We start from the raw sequence: 22,125 nt of genomic DNA, 5'->3' as shown, positions 1-22,125 counted from the left end.
TGAAATGAAATACTGAAATATTGCAAATAATCCATAAATGCTGTGATGCAATAAATGCAGTCAGAATGATTTTGTCCAACAGTCCCCCAGCAGCACTGATTGACTTTGACCATGCATAACTATTGTTGGGGGGGTGTTGTTTGAAAAATTTATGTTCGTCAGCTGGTAAATGAAATAATAATAAGTGAAATATTTATTTTTGGGAAAAGTGGAGCTCATGTCCTTGCAGCAGTCATGGCAGAAAGTGATACCTGTTGGCTTCTGGTGTCTGTTTTCCTGAGATTTTATCACTGAAACATGAAAACAAAACCATACAGTCTTGCCTTTCCAGTGACCCACATAGGTTAATCAGATACAACCTAGGTAGCCTTATACTGAGAAACTGCTCAGTGACACGTCCTCTGTCCCTTCAGGCCTCTTAAATAGCATTACGTCTTTTCCTGGAATGTATTGTCTTCTGGTTGCACATGAGCCTCCAGAAAATTCTCTCAATCAGTTAACATGACTTAACCTGCCTTGCATGAATGCAATCACTTCCTGTTTAATTTCTGTAAAAGTGCAAGTGTGAAAGAGGGTTTAGGTAAAAGTGATACCTGAAAGTGGTTTTAGTGGCCAGCCAATAGTATAGAATTGGTCCTGTATTAAAAATGTACATGGAATGTTTTTAATGTAAGTAAATGTACATTAAAATACAAATCCGTGATTAGTACCAACATAATTTGCACTGACAATTTGCCAAACATATAGCATTTAAATCTTTATTTATATGTATGAAATCAGCAATGATAGCATTTTTATTACACTGAGCATTGTTATGATGTTCTCATTTATTATTAATTTGTGACAAAGGATCTACAGTACATGCACTAACCCAAGCAACAGCCTTCTTAACAACCATTACTTGTTCAAATTGATGTATAAAATGACTCTAGGATCACAAGGATTTTACATACACCCACAATATCTGATGGCTACTTTAACAGTGGGACTTGCTCTTTAAATATTTTTGGTGGTTCAGTCCAAGTCGTAGACGTAACTTGATCCAGAGTCTTCACAAGTGCAGCTTTGGCATAAACAATGTCTGGTGAAACCGGTTCAAGTGGCAGCGATCTCTGCTCTGTGGATTTTGAGATATTTGGCTATGTTCAGGGTACTAACATCTTTTTTGCTAATAACAGCTGTAAAGCTGGCAAGGCTTCTTAATTTATACAATTTAGAGAAGCTGACTTTAATCTTGCACTTATTTTACATAAGATTAGGATTAGGTTCAGGATCTTTGCTTAGATAAAAATGGATCAGTGTCACATGGCTGGACTAAAGTTATATCACTTAGAACAGAGACATAAACTAAGTTTTTGACTTGTGCACTTTTATATCCAAGCTGGTTCGCATGACATAATTATGATTCGTGGCAGGTAGCACATTATTATAGCCATTATAAACGTACAATAAACTTTATTTTATATAACTGAAAAGTGTGCTTACATTGTGTGCTGCTTTGCTCATTGCATTTAACATACTTCTGTGTGTTTCACTTTTGTCACAGGTGTCTGCTTTCGTATGGTAAGTAAATCTCAGGATCCGTAACATTTTTTGTGTCACTCCATATAGACATACTGCATATACAAGTATGCATTATGTTGCTCATTGCCATTTTAAGACAGGGTCTGTAGCATGGTTGCCAACATGTGTCACTTAAGAAGTAAACATCGGCATACCGCTTCATCCCATCCCGTCAACTCCAACTCACTGTTCACAGAAATGCATGTTGATCACATATTTGTATTGTACAGTTATTGTTTCTAGTAGTCATCAAGTATCACAAGCATTTATTAAATGCCACTTCACAACAGTGGGTGGTTTGGAAGGGTTGTACGAAAGAAGCCTTTTCTAAAAGCAACCCAGAAAAGGCAACCAGAATTGTGTTGTGATCAAATAACACCAATGTTTCTTTGAACTGTTCTTTTTGGGGTATAATATACAACATATATCTTTAATAGAAAAGAAATAAAAATTTATTGCACAAGTTTTAATTCATTTTCAGATTTCTAAAATCAACAGAGGGTCAATATTATACATATACCCACTTAGATTGTTAATAGAGAGGTGCTGAAAGTTCTAAAATGTCTTTTAATCAGCCAAGGCCAAGGTCTTAGTTAGTTAGTGATTATGATTGACTACATTACATTACATTACAGGCATTTAGCAGACACGCTTATCTAGAGCAACATACAACAACAACAACAACAACAACAACAACAAGTACTGACACTAGACAAGACAGCTCTAGTGCCAACTGAGCAAGTGACAGAAAAACACCTAGTGTAATATTCTGTTGAAGTAACAATCCGGGGCGGCACGGTGGTGTAGTGGTTAGCGCTGTCGCCTCACAGCAAGAAGGTCCTGGGTTCGAGCCCTGGGGCCGGCGAGGGCCTTTCTGTGTGGAGTTTGCATGTTCTCCCCGTGTCCGTGTGGGTTTCCTCCGGGTGCTCCGGTTTCCCCCACAGTCCAAAGACATGCAGGTTAGGTTAACTGGTGACTCTAAATTGACCGTAGGTGTGAATGTGAGTGTGAATGGTTGTCTGTGTCTATGTGTCAGCCCTGTGATGACCTGGCGACTTGTCCAGGGTGTACCCCGCCTTTCGCCCGTAGTCAGCTGGGATAGGCTCCAGCTTGCCTGCGACCCTGTAGAAGGATAAAGCGGCTAGAGATGAATGAGATGAGTAACAATCCGCAAACAGGCAAGGAAAACAAGCCAACCATACAAATGAGCTGACAAAGTGCAACTAAATAGAGAAAAATAAAACCCCAATGGCTAACTCAAAGTGACCAGGCTAGACAGTACACAGCCTGGGTTGATTAAGACCAATATGCAATTACACAATGGGCAGGGAAGCAGGGGAGGGGTGCAGCCTGAAGAGATGGGTCTTCAGTCTGCGCTTGAAGGTGGTCTGGGAGTTGGCAGTTCTGACCTCGATGAGAGGGTCATTCCACCAACGGGGAGCCAGGACAGACAGCAGTCTTGAGCAGGCTGGGCAGGAGCAGAGGAGGGGCCAGGTGACCAGCCAGAGTGTAGGGATCTGGCTGGTGTGTAGGGTCAGATCAGTCTCTGAAGGTATACTGGACCTGACCCTTTGACTGCCTGGTAAGCTAGCACTAATGCTTTCAATTTGATGTGAGCTGCAACAGGTAGCCAGTAAAGGGCAGCGAGCAGAGGGGTAATATGGGAGGAACGAGCAAGTTTGTAGACCAGGTGGGCTCCAGCATTCTGGATGAGCTGTAGGGGTCTGATGGCAGATGCTGGAAGGCTGGCAAGGAGAGAGTTGCAGTATTCCAAGTGGGAGATGATCAGCGCTTGGACCAGGAGCTAAGTAGAGTAGGTGGTGAGGAAGGGGTGGATCCTTCAGATGTTGTAGAGGAGAAATCTGCATGTCCGAGACACGGCAGCAATGTTCGCCAAAGAGGAGAGTCTGTTGTTGAATACCACCCCTAGGTTCCTCATGTTGGGTGAAGGCAATATAGAGGTGTCCCCCAGGGAGATGACAAGGTCCAGGGATGGAAAGGAGGGAGCGGGAATGTAGATCACCTCTGTCTTCCCTGGGTTGAGCTTCAGGTGGTGGTTGTCCATCTAGCTTTGGATGTCATGCAAGCAAGCAGAGTTGCAAGTATAGACCTGTATATCAGAAGGAGGTAAAGAGAGAAACAGTTGAGTGTCATCAGCATAGCAGTGGTAGGATAGACCATGAGCAAAGATAATAGAGGCAAGAGACTGGGTGTAGAGGAAGGAGAGAAGCGGACCAAAGGACTGAACCTTGAGGGACACCAGTGATAAGTGGGCATGGTGCTGATACTGTATCAGACTATAGGTAACCTGGAAGGAGTGACTGGAGAGGTAGGACTTGAACCAATCCAGGGCTGTCCTGCAGATCTCCAGAGCTGATAGGGATGACAGAAGGATGGGGTGATCACCTGTGTCAAATGCAGCAGAAAGGTTTAGGAGAATCAGAACAGAGGAGAGGAAGGTGGCACATACTGCATGAAGTGCCTCACTGACACAGAGAAGTGCAGTCTCAGTTGAGTGTCCGGCTCGGAAGCCAGACTGATGAGTATCCAGGAGGTTGTTCTGAGAGAGAAAAGAGGAGAGTTGATGAGCAACAGCATGTTCAAGTGTCTTAGATAGGAAGGTGAGAAGAGAAACTGAGCAGTAGTTTTGGATGACAGAGGGGTCTTGGTTGGGTTTTTTCAACAGAGGGGTAATGTGGGCCTGTCTAAATATTAAAGCTGGAGGGAAAGTATCCTGAGGACAAGGAGAAGTTGACAAGGGAGGTGATAAATGGGGGGATGTCAGGAGTGATAGTCTGGAGGAGAGATGAGGGGATAGGATCAAGTGTGATAGTAGGAGCTGAAAGACATCAGATGTGGAAAGAGGGGGGAAAAGCAGAGAGTGGGGGGATTTCTCTGTGCCAACACACACACACACACACACACACACACACACACACACACACATATATATATATGTATATGTGTGTGTGTGTTTAGGCACTGTTCAAAAATGGAGCTCCTGATGAGTGTATGAGCAAAATATTTGCAAAGGAACAAAATCAACCTGAACAGAATTATAATATTATGGCATATGAACCATTGAGTGGTGTAGTGTCATGTGGTTTGCCTCAATAAATTGCTGCATTGCCTTGTGACAGTGATACCAATAATGAGATATGCATTGTAGTTACAAATACATATTTATTCCTTTCTTTGACACCGCATGTGTTGCACCAGAAACAATACCATGACATTTATTTCTTATGATGTGACTCTGCTGATTACCTGGTGGACAGCAGTAAACCTGTGCTTTCACTTTACATCATTACTATATAGTTATGATCAAATATCAAACTAGCTATGTCAAACAGTTGTCTGGTTACATCTGTCATGTCCACACACGTTGGCGCACACACAGCACCATTAGGACTAAAGACCATACACATGTTCCTCATGAGAGCACAATCACAGCGCATACAGTTAAACAAACGAGACAAAAATATTATACTTGGTCATTTATTTATTGAGGAAAATGATCCAATATTACATATCTGTGAGTGGCAAAAGAATGTGAACCTTTGCTTTTAGTATCTGGTGTGAGCCGCTTGTGCAGCAATTGCACAAACATTTCCGGAAACTGTTGATCAGTCCTGCACGCCAGCTTGGAGGAATTTTAGCCCATTCCTCCGTACAGAACAGCATTAACTCTGGGATGTTGGTGGGTTTCCTCACATGAACTGCTCACTTCAGGTCCTTCCACAACATTTCAACTGGATTAAGGTCAGGACTTTGACTTGGCCATTCCAAAACATTATTTTTCTTAAACCATTCTTTGGTTGAACGACTTGTGTGCTTTGGGTCATTGTCTTGCTGCATGACCCACCTTCTCTTGAAATTCAGTTCATGGACAGATGTCCTGACATTTTCCTTTAGAATTCGCTGGTATAATTCAGTATTCATTGTTCCATCAATGATGGCAAGCCGTCCTGGCCCAGATGCAGCAAAACAGGCCCAAATCATGATACTACCACAACCATGTTTCACAGATGGGATAAGGTTCTTATGGTGGAATGCAGTGTTTTCCTTTCTCCAAACATAACGTTCTCATGTAAACCAAAATATTCTATTTTGGTCTCATCCGTCCACAAAACATTTTTCCAATAGCCTTCTGGCTTGCCCATCTGTTCTTTAGCAAACTGCAGATGAGCAGCTATGTTCTTTTTGGAGAGCAGTGGCTTTCTCCTTGCAACCCTGCCATGCACACCATTGTTGTTCAGTGTTCTCCTGATGGTGGACTCATGAACATTAGCCAATGTGAGAGAGGCCTTCAGTTGCTTAGAAGTTACCCTGGGGTCCTTTGTGACCTTGTTGACTATTACACTCCTTGCCCTTGGAGTGATCTTTGTTGGTCGCCCGCTGCTGGGGAGGGTAACAATGGTCTTGAAATTCCTCCATTTGTACACAATCTGTCTGACTGTGGATTGGTGGAGTCCAAACTCTTTAGAGATGGTTTTGTAACCTTTTCCAGCCTGATGAACAGCAACAACGCTTTTTCTGAGGTCCTCAGAAATCTCCTTTGTTCGTACCATGATCCACTTCCACAAACAGGTGTTGTGAAGATCAGACTTTGATAGATCCCTGTTCTTTAAATAAAACAGGATGTCCACTCACACCTGATTGCCATCCCACTGATTGAAAACACCTGACTCTAATTTCACCTTCAAATTAACTGCTAATCCTAGAGGTTCACATACTTTTGCCACTCACAGATATGTAATATTGGATCATTTTCCTCAATAATAAATGACCAAGTATAATATTTTTGTCTCATTTGTTTAACTGGGTTCTCTTTATCTACTTTTAGGACATGTGTGAAAATCTGATGATGTTTTAGGTCATATTTATGCAGAAATATAGAAAATTCTAAAGGGCTCACAAACTTTCAAGCATGGGGCTCTGCTCCACATGCTTTGCACATGGGGAACTCTGCTATAAAGGGTTTGTTTTACAAGTACAAATTTTGGGAAGTGTAGCCACTTTGCCAAAGTCTGGAAGAAGGCCCAAGCTGTCACCCTCAGATGAGAGAAAATTGGTTTGAATAGTCAGCAACAACCAAGGAACCATCAAGGCACAGGCTTGCTAAGAACTGGAAGCTGCTGGAACACTGTCTACAGTGTCTAGTCAAGTGTGTTTTATATCACCATGGACTGAGTGGCTGCCATCCAAGAAAGAAGCTCTTGCTCCAAAATCGACACCTTCATGCTTGACTAAAGTTGGCAGCTTGAACACATGGACAAAGAAAAACCTTTTGGAGGAAAGTTTTATGGCCAGATGACACAAAGACTGAATTATTTGCCTACAGTAACCAGAGGTATGTTTGAACGAGTAAAGGGGAGGCGTCCAACCCCAAACATATGTACCAGCTGTTAAACAGTTGATAAACATGGTTAAACAAAGTGTAAGGAATAATGATGAAGGAGGACTACCTCAGGATTCTTCAGGATAACCTCAAACCATCAGAAACTGACACCATTGGGTGTTCCAACAGGACACTGATGCCAAACACACATCAAAGCTGGTTGTGGAATGGATAAAGCAGGCTAAAGCTTAAAACAAGTCCTGAACTTAACCTTTTGAAAAAATATATGGACTCTGCTTAGAAGTTGTGTATGTGCCAGGAAACACACTAATTTAACTGAACTCTATTAACTCTGCCAAGAAGAGTGCTCCAATGTCCAACTAGAATTCTGCCAGAAGCTTGTTGATGGCTACCGAAAGGACTTGGTCAAGGTGAAACTTGCTCAGGAATCTCATCTCATCTCATTATTTCTAGCCGCTTTATCCTTCTACAGGGTCGCAGGCAAGCTGGAGCCTATCCCAGCTGACTACGGGCGAAAGGCGGGGTACACCCTGGATAAGTCGCCAGGTCATCACAGGGCTGACACATAGACACAGACAACCATTCACACTCACATTCACACCTACGGTCAATTTAGAGTCACCAGTTAACCTAACCTGCATGTCTTTGGACTGTGGGGGAAACCGGAGCACCCGGAGGAAACCCACGTGGACACGGGGAGAACATGCAAACTCCGCACAGAAAGGCCCTCGCCGGCCATGGGGCTCGAACCCAGGACCTTCTTGCTGTGAGGCGACAGCGCTAACCACTACACCACCGTGCCGCCCTTGCTCAGGAATATTTACCCAAATATTATTTGAGCTATATGTCAAATTTTGACAATTTGTTGATTTCAGGGACCCCCCCCCAAAAAAAAAAAAATTTGGGCACCTAATTATTACTTTGCCCAGGATGGAGTCCATCAGAGGGTGAGGTATTGTTTTTGGTCAGGTTTATTTGTTTCTTTGTTTTTTGTCAACGATATTACGGGGAAATGGCTGGATCAATCTTCATGAAACTTTGAGGATTGATGGGCATTGGTCTCAAATAGAACCTCCAACATTTTGAGGGTCATCCGGTCAAGGTCACCAAAAAGGTTAAAATCGTTTTTGTTATGCCTACTGCCTCATATAGAGGCACTAACCACTATGTCATCGTGGTGTAAGAATGCAAGAGTGTAACGATCGTGCACTGCGCATGTGCATACATGTGTTCCGAGTAAAATGGCTGATGAGTGTATACAATTCGGTTCACCATTCGAAATAAATGCACTAAAGTAATTGTTTTCAGACATGTTTATGCTTCATATTACAGAGGGAAAGTGTGTTCCATTGAGCTCTAGCGCCAGGCCATTTCCAGGAAATAAATTTTGGTCATGGCGTCAGCGTGTGTATGTCAGCCTTGGTTCAGAGGTTTCAGTTTCGAAAACTGTAAGAGGTAAAAGTAGAATAATATAAAGTAGAGACACTTGGTATATTTTACTTCTGTGATTTTTAAATTGTTCATTTTTGGATTACGCTTCATTTTTGTGGCTACTGCCTCATAGAGTAAATAGATATGCTATATTTACTGTATGGACATGGGATCAGAAAACAATTTTATTTATAAGCAGTAGCCACATGTACCTATAGGGTACCTATTTTTTTTTGCGATATCTTCCTTCATATTCATCATAAGTGCTACCGGGTGAGGTTTGTTTTGCCTGACAACACTTGTTGTTTTTTTTCCTCTTAAAGATGTATGTTGTACACTCAGAAAAAAGAACAGTTCAAAAAATCATCGAAAGCCCAATATTGATATGACATTCATGTCTGTGTATGTAAGCACATAAGATTCTGACCACAACTGTATACTATGTATATATGAACACCTGCTCATTCATGCAATTATCCAATCAGTCAATAATTTATGGCAATGCAATCATTTAATGTTTACATCAAACATCAGAATGGGGGAAATGTGATCTCCGTAATTTTAACCATGACATTGCTGTTGGTTTGAGTATTTCAGAAAATTTTGATCTCCTGGTATTTTCATGAATCTCTGAAGTTTACAAAGAATGGTTCAAAAAAACTAAAAAAACATCCACTGAGTGGCAATCCTGTGGGTAGAAAGCCTTGTTGTTGAGAAATGTCATAGGAGAATGGCCAGATTCGTTTGAATGAAATGAAAACAGAATGAAAAAAAAACCCCATAACAACAGCAGCAACAACAAGAAGACTGGACTGCTGATTTAATTATGTTTCTTATTCACATGTTGCCATTTGGCATGAAGTGGTTTGTGGCCCATAGTTTAGACAAACCTTTGTGTCATATTTAATATTTTATTTGTTCAAACATTCCACATAACAGCATATTCATGAGAATAATAGAAAGTTCGAATCTCTGCCTGTCTCTATGGAAGATTCTCTTTCTGTGTCTCTCAGTATTCAGAGAGGAAGGGACTCAGCCTTGGTGTGGTTGGCTGGGTGAAGAACACAAACAAGGGGACAGTGGTGGGACAGGTTCAGGGGCCACGTCATCTGGTCAATGAAATGTGAGTGCTATATACATATTTATATGCCGTATATACAGTATACACAGATACTAGCCTGTATAGGGTACCTACTGTGGTATCTGGTTATTTAGCACAGAAGTCTTTTAGCACAAATCCAAAGTCTTTTAGCACAAGTTCTAAAGTCTCTTAGCACAACTCTATGTTCTTTAGCACAACTCTGGATTATGGTCACAATAATTGAAAAAAAATACTCATCTTAATATAGGAAGGGGTTTATTATGATTGCTTAGGGACTGGAAGCCAGAATTTCTACTGCCGATTCTTTGGTGTCTTTGGATATTTGTAGTTAAGCCATAACAAACCTTGAATTGTGGGCACTTTCATAGATAACTTCAGTCACTTCTGATCATATCACAAATTCAACTGACTGTCAATAATTACGCGTTTGCCGAATTAATTAACCGGGGGATTATATCTCTTGCCCTGTGTGGCAGCGGGGGCGTGGTCAAGCATCAGTCTGTGACCGGAGGGTGAGTCAGGGAAGGTAAGTGGCAGAATCACTACACCTGATGTCAATTAACCTGTGTTTGTGTGTCTTCCCAGTGACCACGCCCTATATAAGGAGAGAGAGAGCAGAGGAAGTGAGCTCTCTCCCCAACCAGACGACTTGCGTGTGTGTGTGTGCATGGCTGGGAGAGTGTGTTGTTGCATCTGAAAAGAGCAAAATAAAACAAGTTTGGAACTTTATTCTGGTCTGCCGTCTTTCTGTGCTCCACCCCCTCCAACGAACTGCTACAGTGGTGCCGAAACCCGGGATCGAGCACAGGAAAAGAACAGCCCCATGGAGTCCTCCCCCTTTGCAGACCTGGTCCACGCCCTTGCCACGGCCCAGCAGAGCCAGCACCAGGCGCTAGTCACCCTCCGAAAGGAGCAGGAGCACTGGTTCAAGGCCCTGGTGCTGGTGCAGCAGGAAGATTGACAGGCGTTCCGGCACCTCCTCGCGTCAGCGGGGTCCACCACCTCCACCGCCGCGGGCCCTTCTCCCCTCACCCTCACTAAGATGGGCCCGCATGATGATCCCAACGCCTTCCTCATGCTTTTTGAGCAGGCAGCAGAGGCCTCGGGCTGGCCGGTGGAACAGCGCGCGGCGCGCCTCCTCTCCCTGCTAATGGGCGAGGCGCAGCTGGCCGCGCTACAGCTCCCCGCCAATCACCGGCTGGTCTACGCGGACCTTCGCGGGGCCGTCCTCCAGCGGGTGGGGGCGCACCCCTGAACAACAGTGACAGCGCTTCCGCGCTCTGTGTCTGGAGGAAGTCGGCCGGCCGTTCGCATTTGGCCAGCAGCTCCGGGATGCCTGCTGGCGGTGGTTGAGGGCCGACAACCATGATGCCGAGGGGATCATCGATCAGGTGGTACTGGAGCAGTTCATCACCCGCCTACCAGAGGGAACCACGGAGTGGGTCCAGTGCCACCGCCCGGCGTCGCTGGATCAGGCCATCGAGTTGGCAGAGGACCATTTGGCGGCTGTTCCGACAGCAGGACAGTGGACATCCTCTTCTTCCCCCTCCTCTCTCTCCCCTCCTGTGTCTCGTGCTTGCCCCACTCCCCCACCACGGAAGCGGGGGCCAGCCCCACCCCAGCTGGCCCGTTGCACCCTCGGTGCCCTCCCGTTTCTCCCTTCTGTGTCTGTCTCTTCCTCCTCCCAGGTGAGTGAGCCCCAGAGCGCCAATGCAGAGAGGAAGCCCAGGCCGGTTTGCTGGCGCTGCGGGGAGCCAGGCCACCTCCAACAACAGTGCTCGGCAATGGAAGTGGGCGCGGTGGTTCGGATCCCCGACGCGCCAGGAGCCGCCCTCGATCGGGCCGGAGCGTATCGCATACCGGTGAGTATCCAAGGGGATACATATCAGGTGTTGGTGGACTCTGGCTGTAATCAGACCTCAATTCACCAAAGCCTGGTGCAAGACGAGGCACTGGGGGGAGCACAGGGGGTGAAGGTGTTGTGTGCGCACGGGGATGTTCACAGCTACCCTTTAATGTCGGTTCACATTTTTTTCAGAGGGGAAAAATTTAGAGTAAAGGCGGCGGTTAATCCTCGCCTCACCCACTCAATAATTTTGGGGACTGATTGGCCGGGATTCGGGGAGTTAATGAGCCATTTAGTGAAGCGTGGGTCCTGCCATAGTTCAGCAGGGGGAGGTCCCGGTGTCGCATTGGCGGGAGCAGCTGTCACAGAGCCGTCTACGTCATCTCCGCATCAGAGTGAGGAGCCACTGGCTCCTCCTCCCTCTCTCGAGGAATCCCTCGCGGATTTTCCGTTAGAGCAATTGCGAGACGAGACTCTGCGGCATGCGTTTGACCAAGTGAGAGTAATCGATAGTCAAATGCTCCAGCCAAACGCCACCCCGTCCTTCCCCTATTTTTCTATTATGAAGGATAGGTTATACCGAGTGATAGAGGTCTGCGCGGGTCAGATTTTTCAGTCTCGCTCCCGCCCGTGCCCACATTGTGCAGTCCCACTCCCGCCCGCGCTCGCAAAGAATTATGATTTTCAGTCCAGCTCCCACCCGGAAAAAAATTATGATTTTCAGTCCCGCTCCCGCCCGTACCTGCCATATTTTGTCCTGCTCCCGCCCCCGCCCGCAAATCCCGCATGATGCAGACGTTCATGTTATTTCTCAGGAAAGTTCTTGTCTTCACACAGCGTGATGGTGCCCCGCCCCCTACTTTGAGTGGATTTGAGCATAAATATCTACAGCTTACATTTGTTATTGTTTACCTTGTTTCTGAATTCAGCATGTAGTATCTCTAATAATAATAATAATGGCTGGACACTTAGGGCAGGATAAAACACTAGCCCGAATAATGGCCCGATTCTATTGGCCGGGGATTCGCGGCGATGTCCGTAGGTGGTGTACAGCATGCCGCGAATGCCAGTTAGTAAATCCAGCGGCCATTCCAAAAGCGCCTTTGCGCCCTCTCCCATTAATCGAGACCCTGTTCGAAAGAATTGGGATGGATCTCGTCGGGCCATTAGATCGGTCAACACGAGGGTACCGCTTTATTTTAGTTCTGGTGGACTATGCAACGCGATACCCGGAAGCAGTGCCTCTTCGCAATATCTCCGCATGTAGTATTGCGGAAGCGTTCTTCCGCATCATCTCCCAAGTTGGAATCCCGAAAGAGATTCTGACTGACCAAGGCACCTCATTTATGTCACGTACACTGAACGAACTGTATGGGTTATTAGGAATTAAGCCGATCCGCACCAGCGTTTATCAACCACAAACGGACGGTTTAGTTGAACGGTTCAATCGCACCCTCAAAAATATAATTAAAAAATTCGTAAGTGAGGACGCACGTAATTGGGATAAATGGCTCAAACCTTTGTTGTTTGCAGTGCGAGAGGTCCCCCAAGCCTCCACGGGGTTCTCCCCATTCTAATTGTTATATGGGCGTAAGCCACATGGCATTCTAGATGTGCTGCGAGAAAACTGGGAGGAGGGACCTTCACCAAGTAAAAATTAAATTCAATACATTATTGACCTGCGCGCAAAACTCCACACACTCACACACCTAACCCAGGAGAATTTGCGGCAGGTCCAAGAACGGCAAACCCGCCTGTACAACAGGGGTACGCACCTTAGGGAGTTCGCACTGGGAGATAAAGTACTCGTACTGTTGCCCACATCGAGTTCCAAATTGATCGCCAAGTGGCAAGGACCCTTTGAGGTCACACGGCGAGTCGGGGACGTCGACTAAGAGGTGAGGCGAACGGACAGGGGTGGGGCGCTACAGATTTACCACCTCAATCTGCTCAAACTTTGGAATGAGGAGGTCCCCGTGGCGTTGGTGTCAGTGATTCCAGAGAAGGCGTAGCTGGGGCCAGAGGTTCAAAAGGGAGCATTGGCATCGCGTACCTCTCCAGTCCCCTGTGGAGACCACCTCTCCCCGACCCAACTCGCGGAGGTTGCCCAGTTGCAGACCGAGTTTTCGGACGTGTTCTCGCCCCTGTCCGGCTGCACCGACCTCATAGAGCACCACATTGAGACGCCCCCGGGGGTGGTAGTGCGTAGCCGCCCTTACAGGCTATCCAAACACAAGAAAAAAGTGGTTCAGGAAGAACTCGAGGCCATGCTCGAAATGGGCATCGTCGAAGAGTCCCACAGCCACTGGAGCAGCCCAGTGGTCTTGGTACCCAAGGCTGACGGGTCGGTCCGGTTCTGTGTGGACTATAGAAAAGTCAACGGGGTGTCTAAATTCGACGCGTACCCAATGCCTCATATTGATGAGTTGCTCGATCGACTAGGCATGGCTTGCTTTTACTCGACACTGGATTTGACAAAGGGTTATTGGCAGATCCCCTTGACTCCATTATCCTGAGAAAAAACGGCCTTTTCCACACCATTCGGCTTACACCAGTTTGTCACACTTCCTTTTGGGCTGTTTGGGGCACCCGCTACATTTCAGCGGGTGATGGATAGGATCCTCCGCCCCCACGCCACCTATGCGGCCGCGTACCTCGACGACATCATTATTTATAGTAATGACTGGCTGCGGCACCTACAACACCTGAGGGCTGTCCTTAGGTCGCTGAGGTGGGCGGGTCTCACAGCCAACCCGAAGAAGTGTGCGATTGGGCGGGTGGAAGTACAGTATCTGTGTTTCCACTTGGGCAATGGGCAGGTGCATCCCCAAATTAACAAGACAGCAGCGATTGCGGCCTGCCCGAGGCCCAAGACCAAAAAGGGGGTGAGACAGTTCCTGAGGCTGGCTGGCTACTATCGTAGGTTTATACCTAATTATTCGGACGTCACCAGCCCGCTGACTGATCTCACTAAAAAGGGAGCACCAGATCCGGTCCAGTGGACGGAGCAATGCCAGCGGGCTTTCTCTGAGGTGAAGGCTGTACTGTGCGGGGGGCCACTGTTACACTCCCCTGACTTTTCTCTCCCCTTTACGTTGCAGACGGACGCATCGGACAGAGGGCTGGGGGCCGTTCTGTCCCAGGAGGTGGAGGGGGAGGACCGCCCTGTGCTGTACATAAGTAGGAAGCTGTCGGTGCGTGAGGGGTGCTACAGCATCATTGAAAAGGAGTGCCTGGCAATCAAGTGGGCGGTCCTCGCCCTCCGGTACTACCTGCTGGGGCGCCCTTTCACCCTCTGTTTGGACCACGCGCCCCTCCAGTGGCTCCATCGCATGAATGATGCCAACGCGCGGATCACCCGTTGGTATCTGGCACTCCAGCCCTTTAATTTCAAGGTGGTCCACAGGCTGGGGCGCAGATGGTCGTGGCGGACTTCCTCTCCTGTCAAGGTGTAGGGGGGGAGTCGGCTGCAGGCCGGACGGCTGCCCGGCCTGATTCGGGCGGTGGAGGTATGTGGCAGCAGGGGCATGGTCAAGCATTGGTCTGTGACCAGAGGGCGGAGTCAGGGAAGGTAAGTGGCAGAATCACTACACCTGATGTCAATTAACCTGTGTTTGTGTGTCTTCCCAGCGACTATGCCCTATATAAGGAGAGAGAGAGAGCAGAGGAAGTGAGCTCTCTCCCCAACCAGACGACGACTTGTGTGTGTGTGTGTGTGTGTGTGTGTGTGTGTGTGTGTGTGTGTGTGTGTGTGTGTGTGTGTGTGTGTGCATGGCTGGGAGAGTGTGTTGTTGCATCTGAAAAGAGCAAAATAAAACAAGTTTGGAACTTTATTCTGGCCTGCCATCTTTCTGTGCTCCACCCCCTCCTACAAACTGCTACACCCTGCTTGACAACGTGTTTTGCCAACTAAGAAGTAACCAACAGTTGTGATATGTAAACAAACGAAAGAAACTTCCACTAAAGTATCTTAGAATGAATGGCAATTGAATAAAACTGCAATATAAATATTCAGGAATGACAAAACCACCAAAATTAATATAGTAATTGTTTATAATACAGCAATTGTGAAGCAAGAAGAAGATGAAGAAGAAGAGATTACGTTAAGATGTAAGGGTTGTTTGATCATCAAAACGGTTGTGGTTAGTTTACAGGGAAATTCAGTTTTCAATCGGAATCTCAGCAACTTTCATAAAAGAAAATCCATCAAACCTCTTTAAACATGATCAGTAAGTATTCATAATAAAGATTAAGTGTTCTTGGATCGTGTGCTAAAGAACTTAGAGTTGTGCTAAGAGACGTTAGCACTTGTACTAAAAAACTTTGGATTTGTGCTAAAAGACTTTTGTGCTAAATAACCGTAAACCCCTACTGTGACATTATTCTTAAGTTAATAAAGTTTTAAGTAATCCATTTCACTCAATTTGAGATTATAGCATCAGCTCATGAGAATAATTTCAGAATTAAATTTAGAATTACTAATATTTCAGTCACAAATTATAATATTCCATCTACAATTCATTTTGTTTATTAACATGAGTTTTCTTTTTTTTTTTAAATAACAACATGAAAGAAAAATAAAACACTAAACCAAATGAACTTGGTTAGCATGAGAAATGTGGTATGCTAGAATTCCATAATAAAATAATGACCCCAGAAAATTGTTTGATGGGTTACAAGTTACACATGGGGCACGAAGGCTAGTCCATATGGTCCAATCCCACAGAAGAGCTACTGAAAAAGTTAATGCTGGCTAAAACAGAAAGGTGTTAACTAAGTTTAGATAACAGTGATCAGTGATCCTTGATTTCCCAGTTCAACAGTTTTGCCTGATGGTGACTTTGGCCTGTGTCATATTTGGCTTCAATCATTATGCTTTTGAATATTATTCAGTCCCTAATTGACCTGTGTCTCATGTTAGGTGATGTTTAAACTTGTTGATCTCCATTTTACCCAACTGCATTCAGAGCTGTTCTGTCTTATAGAGCCTTATTATTGTTAAGTATGCCAAAACTATTACAACCCCAAATCAGAAAAAGTTGAGACGGTATGGAAAATGCAAATAAATAAAAAAGAATGCAATGATTTCTAAATTTACTTTGGCTTATATTTCATTGTAAAATCAGTATCCAGGAAAGGCCTGGTCTTTGAGGACCAAAGATGGGCTGAGGATCTACAGTTTGTCAACAAATGCATGAGAAAATTATTGAAATGTTTAAAAACAATGTTCCTCAAAAAAGATAGGAAGGGATTTGGATATCTCACCCTCAGTGGTGTATAATATTATTAAATGATTCAAAGACTCTGGAAGAGTTTTGGTGTGTAAAGGGCAAGGGCACAAGCCTAAGCTGAACACTCGTGATATCCGATCCCTCAGACGGCACTGAATCAAGAGCCATCATTCATCTTTCGCTGATATAACCACATGGACTCTGGATTATTTTGGTAAACCTTTGTCAAGCTCTACAATACAGAGTTACATCCCTAAATCCCAGTTAAAACTTTACTGTACAAAAAGGAAGCCTTATGTTAACTGTGTCCAGAAGTGCCGTTGACTTCTCTGGGCTCGGAGGCATCTGAGATGGACCATAGCACAGTGGAAACATGTATTGTCATCAGACAATTCAGTATTCCAGGTCATTTTTGGAAGAAATGGATGCCATGTGTTCTGGACCAAAGACAAATAGGACTATCCAGACTGTCGCCAGCAACAAGTCCAAAAGCCAGGGTCTGTCATGGTATGAGGTTGTGTCAGTACCCTTGGCAAAGGTTACTTACACTTCTGTGATGGCAGAATTAATGCAAAAATGTACACTGAGATTTTGGCGCAACATATGCTGCCTTCAAAACGACATCTTTTCCAGGGATATTTCAACAAGACAATGCAAAACCACATTCTGCACATTACAAAGGCATGTCTGTGGAAGAAGAGGGTGTCTGTCCCCTCGGTGTCTAAGAGAGAATTTAAGGTGAACTTTGAAATGAAAAATGTGACAACGACGACCCCATACTGTTGCACACCTTAAGACCTGTTTCCAGGAAGAATGGGATAAAATAACACCTGAAATGCTTCATCACGGGCAGCATGGCGGTGTAGTGGTTAGCGCTGTCACCTCACAGCAAGAAGGTCTAGGTTCGAGCCCCATGGCCAGCGAGGGCCTTTCTGTGTGGAGTTTGCATGTTGTCCGCGTGGGTTTCCTCCGGGTGCTCCAGTTTCCCCCACAGTCCAAAGACATGCAGGTTAGGTTAACTGGTGACTCTAAATTGACCGTAGGTGTGAATGTGAATGGTTGTCTATGTGTCAGCCCTGTGATGACCTGGTGACTTGTCCAGGGTGTACCCCGCCTTTCGCCCGTAGTCAGCTGGGATAGGCTCCAGCTTGCCTGTGACCCTGTAGAACAGGATAAAGCGGCTAGAGATAATGAGATGAGATGAATCAAAATTGTAATGTGTTTATTTTGGGGAAAAAAATCAAAACAGTAAAATTCATGAGGTAAAACATCAAATAAATGTGCTGTTGTGTTGTTTTGAGTGCAATACAGGTCAAAGATTAATTGTTTTCAGTTTTAATGTCAATTTCAACTTCAATATACTGTACCATCCCAACTTTTTCTGATTTGGGGTTGTAGTTAAAAATGCATTATAAAAATCTAAGCCCAATATGTTCAGGTTTTTTCAAATACCAGCAGATGGCTGACAGTAACGCCTTGCTATTCGGTACTGGCAAGGTCAATGTATGTGTTTCCTTCTTCTCTGTCTTTCTTGGGGTTTCTAGCAAAACTGTTCAGGATGTAGCCCACTGTTCAACTGGACTACTTTAGTATTTTCCCAGAGGCCCTATGACCCACATTGGGCAGCAAATATTCCAAAAATAGCAAATGTTAGAGCAGAGAATAAGTAACCTTAAGAGAAGATATATTGTACAACATTACAACCTGTAGACATAGAACCAAGTAATGAAGTTTCAACTTCTTTACCGTTAAATCTATTTACTACCATCAGCCAGCACACCACATTTATTGACATCACTGTTTCGATGATATACAGTATACAGTATGATTATGAGTATGAGTATACAGAATGGTTTGCTATCAGATCACTAACCATTTAAAAGGCATGTGCACAGATTGACAGATTTAACCCCTGTCCTTTTACCCTGAAGTGACTGCATAAGTGCCCTCTTGGTCAGTGTGTATGAGGTAATGTATTATTTGGACTCTAGATGGCACACAGAGAAAAGAAGGGAGTGTAGTTGTGAGTGCTGCAACTCACATCTTCTCTGTGTCACTTTCCAATAGTTCTCAGTCTTACCTCAGGAGAAGGATTAGGTTGAATTGGGTTCCAAGAGCTTTACTGCCGATAGGAGACCAATCTGGTCCAGTAGTATTGATGCTTTTAAGATTGCTAATAATGAGCCCTTGTAGAGAAAACATGGCCTGTAATTTGCTCAGTGATATCTTCTAATATCTTATATATTAATTCCAATATAACTAAGTCTGCTGGTGTAGTGGTTAGCACTGTTACCTCACAGCAACAAGGTTCTGGGTTCGAGCCCAGTGGCCGATGGGGGCCTTTCTGTGTGGAGTTTGCATGTTCTCTCCATGTCTGAGTAGGTTTCCTCTGGGTGCTCTGGGTTTCCCCCACAATCCAAAGACATGTAATTAGGTTAACTGGCTACTCTAAATTGTATGTGGTTGCTTCCCAAGCCCAGAAATGGGAGGGTTGTGGCAGGAAGGGCATCCGGAGTAAAACTATGCTCCAATTAATATGGCATATGAATCAATAGGGTCCTGGCAACAGTGCTGGACAAGGGAGGAGATGATGATGATGACTAAGTCTGCTATCATGTGCACTTGTTACAATGTTTAAATCCTTCTTGTTCTGGTACCTCGCAAACATCTAAAGGATTTAATGCACAATCTTTCATACTAAAAACTTGCACAAAAATTACACCAGTATGTGGCTATCCTGTGGATGAAGATATTTTGTGGATCAGATGGGTCAAAGGAGAATGTTATGACTCAGGCAAGTAAACCAATTTACAATGACAGGGTAAATCCATCCATCCATTATCCATAACCGCTTATCCTGTGCAGGGTCATGGGCAGGCTGGAGCCTATCCAAGAGGGGCAAGAGGCAGGGTACACCCTGGACCTGGACAAGTCACCAGATCATCGCAGGGCTGAGGAGACAAACAACAATTCATACTCATGATCAATTTAGAGCCACCAATTGCTGGGTTTCAGTCACGTGACTTTTCTTAGCGGTTTTACCGGAAGTGAAATAGCTGGTGGTCTAAATGGCTGCCATAGTGCAAACAACTAGCGATAACTTATCAGAGTATGCTCGTAATCTAGAAGCCACTGCTCACTTTAGATATATTCAGAAGATTACTATGTGCAGTGGAATCGACCACTACAGTCTGGGAAAAAAGGATTTGTCATACAATCTCGAAAACTACCCTTCAGTCGAGTTCTCTGACATCTCAAACTATCTGGTGTTGTAGACATCCTTCTACACCACAAAACAGATGAAAGCATGGAAGAGTATGGAGGTTTACAACTTTTTTGCATGTGGCTGGGTAAAGGACCTCAGTATCAAGTTGCTGCCAAATGAATCCTGTATTGTTTTTGCTCGTGTAACTATGCTTTTTTTAAGCTTTTCGTTTGCGTCTTTACAACGAAGCACTGCAAGCTGAAGTGTAAACAAACAACAGTTCGCTTGATTCTCACTTGTGTTGGCTCTTATCTCTCAGGTAAATCATTCACAAAGATAATCAGAAACCCCTTTAAAGACCTGGATCTTAGTTAAACAAGATGGAGGAGTGATCACGGCGCATTGTAACTGTATGGCCGGGTAAGTATTTTGTCGCGACCTTCATACATATGGACTTTGTGGGGAGTAAACAAAGAAACAGCTGGGGACTTTAGCGTTTTGTGACTAAAAAAAGTACCCTAAAATAACGACACATAGCAAGAAAAGTACTTGGAAAACACTAAGAACATAGCTGAGAAGGATATACAAACCTTTCACCAAGTGATCACTGCAAACTCAGGCATGCTTCGACTCGGCTCCCTTCGATTTCAGTGAGAGGTCCAAAAGACACCTTTCTCGACGCTTTTTTGTGAAATCCTGTGTTCATTCATCCTTTTTTATTAGTTCACGGGGAACCCTGAAGAAACTTATCAGTTTCCTAGTTTGATTAAATCGAACAACCTAAAACAATGAAAGTGTAAGGCATTTTTCATGCGAGAAATGCACCTTCTCCATACAAACGCTTTGTCAACTGAGCTTTGGTAGACCACCAGCTAAAGTTTTGAATAACTAATGAGGTGGATGTGATGTCACGTGAAACCCAGCAGTTCGCCTAACCTGCATGTCTTTGGACTGTGGGGGAAACTCATACAGACATGAGGAGAACATGCAAACTCCACACAGAAAGGCCTCTGTTGACCATTGGGCTCAAACCCAGAACCTTCTTGCTGTGAGATGACAGTGCTAACCACTACACCACTGTGCTCTCCTCCTAAATTAAAACTGATATTCAAAGAGCATGCCACTAGAAAGGTGTAGGCTACAATACACTGGCAACTCTGCGTAACTGTGTATCACAGATGCCGCAATAACCTCAAAGTAGATATACTATCACTTACATTGTACAGTATCTTCTGTGAATGACTTGGAAATTAGTCGAGGAAAGTGATATTCTTCAACATACTAAGATGAGTCAAAAGATTAGGGGATTGATGTAGGGTCTTCCAGTACCAGTTTGGCAGTTCTGGAATTTAAACACAAAACCTCTCTGTCATTAACAAATGGGCTACTATTACATATTTATCAACTTAAATGTTTTTCATTTGAACTCTTTCTGCTCTTCTCCACAGGAAAATATGGCTGAGTAAGGAGGGAAGCCCCAGTAGCCGCATCACTCGGGCTGTTTTCAAAAATGAAAAGACCATCCCTAAGCTGGAGCTCTCTGGTTTCTCTACCCGATTTTGATATACAACCCAAACAGCTGCTTTTGTCTCTGAACTACCATGTCTCACACTATAAACTTGCCATTTCTAATCCCACAACCAAAGATCAGCCACTATATCATTTGTAACAAATGAATCTACAAAGAAAGCACATTTTTAAATTTCTCTTGTGTTCTAAATAATTTGTACTAGAAATACATGATATATTTCTTTGAAACAACCATAACAAATTCCATGACCTTCTGTGCATGATGTATTATATTAATGTGTGTGTGCTTGCACTCCAGCATCAGAAAACTCTTCAAATACTGTATGAGATTGGAAACACGGTCTCTTAATTGCATTTACACTGGATGTAGTTTCTAAATTTAAATCCTTACAACCCCCCAAAAAGAAAAGATCCAATTTTCATCCATTTTTAATGTCACAGGCACTGAAAAATCTAATTTAGGAAAACTCATATGATTGTGTCAGTTCATATGAAGAAGACTTTAGTACAAATGTTAATGTGTTTTACCATGATCTGATGTTACTTGATGTTTTAGCTTCAGGATTGGTTTATGTTTACCTTAGTTCATCATATAGCCCCATTCATTCATTCATTCATTCATTCTTCTACTTTTCCTGGTGGGGGTCATGGTGGCAAGAGTCTGAGTCCCCAGCCACAAGCACAAGTGTACCTAACCATCGGCATAACTTACACCGAATACGCAGACAAAAGTACTCTCCATTAATTTAAAAATATATATATCTGAAGGCAAACGCTGATATGGACACTTTCTACAAATATAACTATTCACGCTGTTAGTGTGGTGTGTTATAAAATGTCTCCTCTACAGTAAAA

General features: G+C 44.3%; 1 protein-coding gene across 1 annotated transcript; it reads left to right on the top strand.

Annotated features, from left to right (window-relative positions):
• Positions 1-1,077: 1,077 nt before the first annotated feature.
• Positions 1,078-21,423, top strand: LOC132882799 (acylphosphatase-2-like). The gene is made up of 4 exons (XM_060915916.1): positions 1,078-1,150; positions 1,547-1,563; positions 9,370-9,479; positions 21,189-21,423. The coding sequence occupies exons 1-4, from the start codon at positions 1,078-1,080 to the stop codon at positions 21,301-21,303; spliced, it is 315 nt and encodes a 104-aa protein (XP_060771899.1). The 3' UTR covers positions 21,304-21,423.
• Positions 21,424-22,125: the final 702 nt, after the last annotated feature.

Source organism: Neoarius graeffei, chromosome 3 (genome assembly GCF_027579695.1).
Source record: "Neoarius graeffei isolate fNeoGra1 chromosome 3, fNeoGra1.pri, whole genome shotgun sequence".
NCBI lineage: Eukaryota > Metazoa > Chordata > Actinopteri > Siluriformes > Ariidae > Neoarius > Neoarius graeffei.
Note: the sequence above shows the minus strand (reverse complement) of the source record. Positions and strands in the feature narration are given on the sequence as shown.